Source organism: Sorex araneus, chromosome 1, assembly GCF_027595985.1.
Source record: "Sorex araneus isolate mSorAra2 chromosome 1, mSorAra2.pri, whole genome shotgun sequence".
Classification (NCBI taxonomy): Eukaryota; Metazoa; Chordata; class Mammalia; order Eulipotyphla; family Soricidae; genus Sorex; species Sorex araneus.
In genome coordinates, this window is record NC_073302.1 from 195,199,241 (window position 1) to 195,208,994 (window position 9,754).

The 9,754-nt window shown below is 62.6% G+C and overlaps 1 protein-coding gene across 1 annotated transcript; it reads right to left on the minus strand.

Moving 5' to 3' along the window:
* Positions 1 to 2,039: 2,039 nt before the first annotated feature.
* F7 (coagulation factor VII) lies at positions 2,040 to 9,376 on the minus strand. The gene is made up of 8 exons (XM_004621386.2): positions 9,306 to 9,376; positions 7,624 to 7,784; positions 4,761 to 4,785; positions 4,578 to 4,691; positions 3,593 to 3,733; positions 3,410 to 3,516; positions 2,732 to 2,855; positions 2,040 to 2,666 (listed from the first exon to the last, which is right to left on the minus strand). The coding sequence occupies exons 1-8, from the start codon at positions 9,361 to 9,363 to the stop codon at positions 2,062 to 2,064; spliced, it is 1,335 nt and encodes a 444-aa protein (XP_004621443.2). The 5' UTR covers positions 9,364 to 9,376; the 3' UTR covers positions 2,040 to 2,061.
* Positions 9,377 to 9,754: the final 378 nt, after the last annotated feature.

Genomic DNA, 9,754 nt, shown 5'->3' on the forward strand with positions numbered 1-9,754 from the left:
TCAAGGGCCATGTCCACCCTCCTCGGGGGCCCTGTCCACCATCAAGGGCCATGTCCACCATCCTCGGGGGCCCTGTCCACCCTCAAGGGCCCTGTCCACCCTCAGGAGCCCTGCCCACCCTAAAGGGCCCTGTCCACCCTCGGGAGCCCTGTCCACCCTCAGGAGCCCTGTCCACCCTTGGGAGTCCTGTCCACCCTCAAGGGCCCTGTCCACCATGGGGGGCCCTGTCCACCCTCGGGAGCCCTGTCCACCCTCAGGAGCCCTGTCCACCCTCAAGGGCCCTGTCCACCCTCAGGGTCCCTGTCTACCCTCAAGGGCCCTGTTCACCCTCAGCGTCCCTGTCTACCCTCAAGGGCCCTGTCCACCCTCCTCGGGGGCCCTGTCCACCATCAAGGGCCATGTCCACCATCCTCGGGGGCCCTGTCCACCCTCAAGGGCCCAGTCCACCCTCAGGAGCCCTGCCCACCCTAAAGGGCCCTGTCCACCCTCGGGAGCCCTGTCCACCCTCAAGGGCCCTGTCCACCCTTGGGAGTCCTGTCCACCCTCAAGGGCCCTGTCCACCATGGGGGGCCCTGTCCACCCTCGGGAGCCCTGTCCACCCTCAGGAGCCCTGTCCACCCTCAAGGGCCCTGTCCACCCTCAGGGTCCCTGTCTACCCTCAAGGGCCCTGTTCACCCTCAGCGTCCCTGTCTACCCTCAAGGGCCCTGTCCACCCTTGGGAGCCCTGTCCACCCTCAAGGGCCCTGTCCACCCTTGGGAGCCCTGTCCACCCTTGGGAGCCCTGTCCACCCTCGGGAGCCCTGACCACCCTCGGGAGCCCTGTCCACCCTCGGGAGCCCTGTCCACCCTCAAGGGCCCTATCCACCCTCCTCGGGATCCCTGTCCACCCTTGGGAGCCCTGTCCACCTCGGGAGCCCTGTCCACCCTCAAGGGCCATGTCCAACCTCCTCGGGAGCCCTGTCCACCCTCAAGGGCCATGTCCACCCTCGGGAGCCCTGTCCACCCTCCTCAGGGGCCCTGTCCACCCTCAAGGGCCATGTCCACCCTCGGGGGCCCTATCCACCCTCGGGAGCCCTGTCTACCCTCAAGGGCCATGTCCACCCTCCTCAGAGGCCCTGTCCACCCTCAAGGGCCATGTCCACCCTCGGGGGCCCTATCCACCCTCAGGAGCCCTGTCTACCCTCAAGGGCCATGTCCACCCTCTAGGGCCCTGTCCACCCTCGGGGGCCCTGTCCACCCTCGGGGGTCCTGTCCACCCTCGGGGGCCCTGTCCACCCTAAGGGGTCCTGTCCACCCTAACAGAATCTGAGGTGTCCCAGAACCTGGTATAGGAGACAGAAAGAGAGAGAGGCAGAGAAACAGAGACAGAGTGAGAGATGAACAGAGAGGGAGAGAGATAGAGATGAGAGAGAGACAGAGAGGGACAGAGAGGGACAGAGAGGGACAGAGGCGGACAGGGGGACGGGGGCAGGCAGGGAGGGCGGCACAGGCTGGAGGACGCTGGCCTGCATCCTGCGAGGCCAGAGCTGCCTGAGTGCTGGCACCCTGTCCCGCTGCGTGTGCATGCTACATATGTGTTGACATGCACACACCTGCACACACACGCATGAGCCTTGGGGTTCAGGTGGGCAGCGTCCTGGGAGGCCCTGCTTGTGCTGGGTACGGCCGGGGCCTGGGTGTCACCAGGACAGTCATGTGGGGCCCTGGGGGCCCCAGACGTGGGGACGAGCTCACAGTCGCCCCCATGGCCTGTTCCGGGCGGGTCTGGGGCCGTGTCTGGGGCGCCCCTGGGGCCTCTCTGGGGCCCTCCGAGGGCCTCTGGGGAGGGATCCCGCTTCTGGGGCCTGGGTCTGGCTGCCTGCGGGCTCGCTGCTCGCTGAGAAGCACGTGGTGCCCTGGTGGGCACAGACAGAGCCTCCCACTGGGCCACACAGCCCCGCTGAGGGACGCAGCCCGGGGCAGTGCCTGAGCCCAGGGCCGACCCGGGTCCCCGCCCCCTCCAAGTTGGATGCCAGGACTGCAGGCGGCAGCTGCTTTATTTGGCAGGTGGGGCTGCCCGCGCTAGGGCACAGGCTCCCGGTGGACCAGGCCGCCCGAGGCCGGGCGTTCCCCGGAGTCCATGAGGCGCTGGAGCCACTCCGTGTAGCGGGACACCCTGGTGTAGACGCCGAGGTGGCCCGCGGCCGCGCAGCCGTGGCCCCAGCTGACCACGCCGGTCAGGTACCACGTGCCCTGGAACTCGGTGGCGTGGGGGCCCCCGCTGTCCCCCTTGCAGGCGTCCTTGCTGCCGTCCAGGTAGCCGGCGCAGAACATGTTCTCGGTGATGCCGGGGGCGCCGGGCTGGCGGTGCGACTGCTCGAGGCAGTCCTGGGTCATCAGGCGTGGCACACGGATGGTCATGAGCACCAGCGCCGTGGCGCCGCGGTCCAGCAGCTGGCCCCAGCCGCTGACGGCCGAGAAGCGCACCAGCGCCAGCGTCCGCTCCGAGAAGGCCCGGTCGGGCAGGCAGAGCGGCACCACCAGCTCCGACAGCCGTACCGGCCGGCCCAGCCGCAGCAGGGCCACGTCGTGGTCAGTCTGGCCCCGCGCGTACTGGCTGGGGAGGATCACCTGGGCCACCGGCCGCTCCTGCTCGTCCCCGTCCTGCTCGTCCAGGTCGTGCTCCCCTGGGGACAGCGAGAGGTGTGGGCAGGCCGCGGGAGCCCCCACCAGCCGCCCCCAGGCCACCTACCCAGCACCACCGTCAGGTTCATCCAGCTCCGGATCCGGTCAAAGCAGTGGGCGGCGGACACGACCCAGTGGGGGTCCACCAAGGCCCCCCCACACAGCAGCTGCCCGTTCAGCTTCAGCGCGGCCTGGCGGGCACAGACGGTGTCAGAGCCCCCTCCCGGGCTCGGGCAGGGAGTGCGTCCCACGGCCCCACCCCGCAGTCCCTGGCTGGACCCTCAGCACCCGGCTGTCCCCGTGGGGCCAACAGTCCTGGCTCTGGAGCAGACACGCCCCGAGAGGGCGAGGGAACAAAGGGGTGCGGCGCAAAGAGGGACGGGGGCATGGTGAGGCACAGGAGCAGTGGACAGGCATTGAATAATGAACAATGTGGGTGCATTGGAGAGAGGGGCACGGTGGAGGGAGGGGCGTGGTGGGGAGGGGTGCCGTGGGGGAGGGGCGTGGTGGGGAGGGGTGCGGTGGGGGCAGGGGCGTGGTGGGGAGGGGTGCCGTGGGGGAGGGGCGCGGTGGGGAGGGGCGCGGTGGGGGCAGGGGCGTGGTGGGGAGGGGGTCGGTCGGGGAGGGGTGCCTTGGGCCCAGGTGGCACATCTCCTGCCTGTCCCCGGGCTGTGGCCTCCCCATGCAGGGGTGAGGAAGGTGCTGGTGTGGGCTGGGACCGGGCCTCTGCTGGCCTGCGGCTCACCTGCCAGGGACACTCGCCCTTGGGGCACTCAGTGCCGCCCACGATCCTGCCCTGGGGGCCGTCCTTCCTCTTCTCCACAGCAGGGATCTTCCCGCAGGGGTAGTCGACTGCGAGACAAGCAGCTCGCTCAGCCCGGCTCTGGCTCCATCCTGCCGGGGGCCGCCCGCAGCCCGAGGGCCGTACCTGTGGGCGTGCAGGACGTCCCATCGGCCTCCAGCGTGTAGCCCTCGTGGCACCAGCAGGAGCGCCCGGCACCCGCGTGGTCGGTGCAGTACTGCTCGCAGCCGCCGTTCTCGTTCACGCAGAGCAGCGAGTCCTTCTTGTCTGCGGGCGGGCGGGCGGGCGGCTCGTGAGCGGCCTGGCGGGCACGGGGGACCCCCGGGGCAGCACTGGAGCTCGGGGGCCTGCCGTGAGCGGTCTGGGCCGGGAGGAGTGGCCAGGGGAGAGAGCAGGCCCTCCGGCCCTGGCAGACGCTGAGCCACGGGGACGAGCTCGGGTGGGAGGCGACTGTGGGAGGGCCCAGGGGCCAGCCCTGCTGGCCACAGTCTGCCCAGGGGCAGGGGCCCAGCCCTGCTGGCCACAGTCTGCCCAGGGCAGGGCCCAGAGAAGGTGCCTGTGGCCTGTGGTGACCAGCGAGGCGTGTTCCAAGAGCGCCCCCGCCCGTCCTGCCCCCTCCCTCCACTCCATCCCAGCTCCGGGGTTTGGCCTCGACCCTGCGGGCTGCTCTGAAGTGCTCCGGGTCCAGCTGGGCGGGACGGGTGGGCAGGCTGCCAGCCTCGTCGCCACGTCCAGCCTGCGCCTCAGGACCTCCTGGAGCCTGGCCGAGCTTCCTGCGAGCGGCCGTCTCCCGCTGGGCCAGCTCGCCCGCAGCTCTCCTGGTGGGTTCTGGGCGCTGGCCCAGCTGCTGAGACACTGCTGACGGGGGAGGGCCGGCCCGTCACCCTGGCCAGCCGGCCCGTCACCCTGGCCAGCACGCGGGCCTGGCCCTGAGCGCTGCCCCCTCTGGCCTGTCCAACCTGCCCGGGCGACTGCTCCTCAGCAGCCCAGGCCAAACCCAGCCCGAGAGCTGCCCCCGAGGAGACCTGGACCCACACCTCTGGGCACTCCCAGCACTGCTGGCCAGACCCCACCCCCCAAGGGCATCGGCCCCTGGGCCCGGGCCCCTCACTCTTCTCGCAGTTCCGGCCATCGAAGTCATCCGGGCAGAAGCAGACATAGGACTGAAGCTGGTCCTCACAGGAGCCCCCATTCTGGCATGGGTTCGAGGTGCACTGGTCCCCATCTGTGGAGGGCATCGTGTCGGCCGTGGAGCGGGGTCACAGCAGGCCTGAGGGGCTGCTCGCCTACTCACCAGTGTACGAAATCCAGAACCGGTTCTGGGGGACCAAGAAGGAGTCACTGAGCTACCACGACAGCCACGGCAGGGCCCCTGTGAGGACGGGGCGCCGGTGGCTGGTGGTCAGGCCAGGCCCAGACCAGGCTTTCTCCTAGACCTGAGGAAGGTTACCCCGGAGCCTCCTCCAGTCTCTCCAACCCTGAGGGACTACTGAGGTGCTCGGAGTTCACGCGCTTTCCTCTTAGTCGCCCTCCCGAGTCTTGGCCGTGATCAACTGTGGACTCAGAGGTTACCCCACCTGACCAGCACAGGACTGAGGTGATGGGCAAAGACCTGCGCACCAAGCCCGTGGCATAGCAACTCCGGAGGAGGCACTGTAGCACTGTTGCCCCTTTGTTCATTGATTTGCTCGAGCGGGTGCCAGTAACGTCTCCACTGTGAGACTTGTGACTGTTTTTGGCATATCGAGTACGCCACAGGGAGCTTGCCAGGCTCTGCCATGTGGGCAGGATGCTCTCGGTAGCTTGCCAGGCTCTCCGAGAGGGACGGAGGAATCAAACCCGGGCCGGCTGCATGCAAGGCAAACGCCCTCCCCGCTATGCTATCGCTCCAGTCCTTATTATGTCTTAGAGAAGATTATTATTATTATTGGGTTGAGATTTTGGGGGAAAAATAAGCTTCAGGAACTCAGAGATAATAATTTCTTCCCCTATGTCTGACATTCTCCATCACTATTTCCCTAAGCCAGAGGTTCCCAAATTTGTTTGGCCTACTGCCTCCTTTTTCCGAAAAAAGTTACTTATTATCCCTCTGGAAATACACCTTTCAGGAGACAAGCTATACCCCTCCCTAGGGGATAACTGAGACAATAGGCTCTCAGTTATACCCTCGGGAGGGGGTGCTGCACCACGTACCTTCTGAAACACTGGTCTAAACCAATGTTCTTTCAGAGTAGAATGGCTGAGAACATGCCATTTTGGTAACACCGCTTCTATTAAATTTTGTGTTTGCTAGTTGAAATTTACTTTTGAGCTACTCTAGTGAAATTTTAACTACTGATTTTTCCACTTTAGATTTTTTTTTGTAATTCCTATATCCTAAATGATAATCTCCTTTTTATTTGACATGATCATCATTTCTTTTATGCCTTTAAGCAAACTTTAGTTGAACATATTAATAATACTAAACCCAGCATGTCGTTCTCATATGCACTATTCACTGCTTGTCATCTGAAATATGGGCTAAATTTATATTTTCTTCGCGAAACTTACATTTTACTTTCTTTGCAAAACTTACAGTATGGCCTTCGACAAAAATAATTTGGTGAGAACAGGGAGTCACCCAAAGATCGGAGCTGGGAAGACAGTGTGCTGTCTTCCTTGCTGGAAGGCCTTCAGCCTCCTTCTCTCCAAATCTACCTTCTTTCGGGACCGTGTGAGGTGAGTGTCAGGAGAGGGCAGTGTGAAGAGTGTCAGGTGTGTCAGCTGAGTGTGAGATATGTGTGAGGTGTGCTTATGTGTGTGAATTAAGGAGTGAGTGTGAGGTGAAGCACGAGATGTGTTGAGAGTGAGAGAAGTGTGAAGTGTATGTATGTGTGTGACATAAGGAGTGAGTGTGAGGTTCGTGAGGTGAAGTGTAAGATGGGTGTCAGGTATGAATGTGAGGTGTGCATATGCAAGGTATGTGTCATGTGGCAGTGTGAAGTGTGTACAACATGAGGTGAAGTGTGAGGTATGAATGAATGAGGTGTGTGTGAGGTAAAATGTGAGTGAGAGGGGCTGGAGCAATAGCACAGTGGGTAGGGCATTTGCCTTGCATGCAGCTGATCCAGGTTCGATTTACAGCATCCCATATGGTCCCCCAAGAACCTCCAGGAGTAATTCCTGAGTGCAGAGCCAGGAGTAATCCCTGAGAATCACTGGGTGTGACCAAAAAGAGAAAAAAATGTGAGTGAGAGTCGGGTGTCATGTATGAGTATGAGGTATGTGAGGTTCGAGTGAGATGTGTGAGGCGTGTGTCTATGTGTGAGGTAAAGGAAGGGAGAGTCAGGTAAGAATGTGTGTCATTTGTGACTGTGAGGTACATGAGGTATGATTGTGAGACATGTCAGATGTGAGTATGAGTTGAGTATGTATGTATGAGTTGTGTAAATGTGAGGTAAATGTGAAGTGTGTGTATAAGTGAGGTGAAGTGTGAGTGAGAGTCAAGTATGTACATGTATGAGGTGAAGTGTGAGATTCAGGTGTGTATGAGTGTGAGGTGAAATGTGAGAGTCAGGTGTGAGTGTGAGGTGTGCGTGTATGAGTGTGAGATAAAGTGGGAGAGAGTCGGACTGAGTGTAAGGTGAAAGGGAGGTATGTGTCTGAGTGTGAGGTGGGAGACAGGTGGGAGTGTGAGGTGAATGTGAGGTGTGTGTAGGAGAGTGAGGTGAAATGTGAGAGGAGAGTGAGTTTCAGGTGAATGGGAGGTACATGTGTAAGTGTGAGGTGAAGTGAGAGTCAGGTATGCGTAAGTGAGGTGTGTCCATGAGATGAGGTGAAGTGTGTCAGGAGTGAAGGAGTGTGAGGTGAGTGTGGATGAGAAGCATGTGTGCCTGTGTGGGAACATGTGGCCATGTTCCCAGAAAGGAGACGGCACATGCAATTTTAGGAGGTGATGGTGGCGCTAAATGGCCTTGTGGCACAGGAGCTTCCGTGTCCAGCCTGGCGCCTCCCTGGCTCATGGCCCTGCCTGGTGGCTGCTCTGGCAGAGACCAGGGTTCTGTGGTGGGAGAGGAAGCCCCTGGGCGTGGGACATGGAGGGCAGGATGCAGGGGAAGCCCTTCATCCTGGGAAGGGAGGGGACGGACGGGCCGGGCAGGGCGTGGGGCGCGCCTCACCGTGCGCTCGGGCGTCCTGAAGATCTCGCGGGCCTCCTCAAAGGAGCAGCTCTCCTCCTTGCACTCGCGCTCCAGGGAGCCGGGCCGCAGCTCCTCCAGGAAGGAGTTGGCGCGCCGCCGCCTGTGCAGGACCTGCTGGGCCTCCTCGGGGCCCAGGAACACTGGGGGAGAGGCTTGTGAGGCACTTCTCACGCACACTTCTCCTCGCGCTCCTCACTTATGCATACCTGACTCTCACTTCACCTCACACTTACACATACACCTCCCATTCACCTGAAACTCACTCGACTCTGAGGTGGGGTCTCTGCCTGGGCTCTGCAGCCCGGACCACCTCCCAGCCCAGCCTCCCTGAGTCTCAGGCCCCACAGCCCCTCCTGTTCCCGCTCTCCCAGCTGGGGGCCGTGAAGCCCATGCCTGCTCCTTCCCTGGGGTGCATGTCCAGCCCTCCGGACACGGGGCCTCTCTCCCACTTCACCTCACGCTCACACACACACCCTGCACCCCATGCCCATCCCTCCGGCCTGCTGCCCCCTTGTCCATCTTCCGCTCTGCCAGCACAGCTCGTCCCCCCTAGCTCCCCCAGCCCCGGGATGCCCTCGCAGCTCTGCACCAGCTCGAGTCATCCCCCTTCCTGAGCTAAGTGCCACAAAGGTGTACCCACATCCTGGGTCCTTGCAGGGATGCTGAGTGGGTCCCCCTTTGCCTCCTGCAGGGCACCCAGAGAAGTCTGGGGGTGCGTGTGCATAGCCTGACCTTGGGACCCTGCAGTCACAGACTCGGGGCCTGGCCAGGTGTGCACGAAGGCAGAGCTGAGGATGCCCACAGGATGCAAAGGGCTCAGGCCAGGGCACAGGCAGCGCCAAGGTGAGGCCTGGGGTGGTGGGGGAAGGGCAGAGGAAGGCCGCTTCGTGGGGGTGGGGGGAAACTGAGGCCCAGCAGTGCTGGGGTGGCCAGGGAGAGCTTGGGGCACTTCAGTCATTGTCCACTTCCTGGTCCTGGGTCCTGTCCTGGGGTTGTCTGGTTTGAAAGGAGCACTAAAGGGGCCAAAAGGGCCGGAGCAATAGCACAGCAGGTAGGGCGTTGGCCTTCATGCGGCCAACCCGGATTTGATCCCAGCATCCCATATGGTACCTGAGCACTGCCAGGAGTAATTCCTGAGTGCAGAGCCAGGAGTAACCCCTGAGCATCGCCGGGTGTGACCCAAAAAGGAAAAAAAAAGGAAGGAATGCTAAGGGGGCACAGGATCAGGATGGGGGCGTCCCTGCGGTCTGGGCTGGGCAGAGGGGCCCCGGCAGCTCATAGGGGTGTCCGGGCAAACCATGGGACCCAGTCCCCGGGTCCCACATGGGCGTCTGGACACGAGAAAATTCCGCTGCCCCAGGCAGTAGTGGGCAGCCCTGCCGCAGGACAGGACAGGCTGGACGCAGGGCAGAGGGGCTGTCACGAGCAGAGCAGCCCCCGCTTCCGCCGCGGGCCAGGCCGGAAGGACTGTGGGTGCTGATAAGGCACCTCTGCGTCACCACTCGGCCCTGCCACCCCCAGCGTCTGCTGCCATGTCCCCAAGCCCGCCTGGAGCAGCGTGGATATGCCAGGCTGTCTGCTTGTGGGGTGGGGGGAGCGTGGGGGGAGCGTGCAGGGGGGAGGGAGCCCCCACCCACCTTCCCCCAGGAAGCCCCACGTACCTGCGGCCAGAGAGCCCCAGAGGCCAAGCAAAAAGAAGACAGGCGCCAGGAAGACCATGGCGAGGTCTGTGTGCCACCGGGGCTGTTGACTTTCAGGGGGAGGGGAACAAAGTTCTCAGCCTCAAGGGCAAGGGGGGAGGGGGCCAGCACCAGAGGATCACAGGCCAGGAATCCGGGCCCGCCCCCGACCCAGGCCACGTCCACGGTGCACGCATATCCATGTGTGTGCCCGTGTATGCGTGCCCTCACACACACACACACACACACACACACACACACACACACACACACGGCCCTGGACATGGTGTCTCAGCCTGTCATCCATCCTGCCTCCCACAGAGCCACCTGCCCCTGCCCCATGGTTGTAACCACAGGAAAAAAAAAAACCAGAATTTTTGCTGGAAGATTTTGCTATACTTTTTATTACATTAGAAAAGTTCCTTCCACTT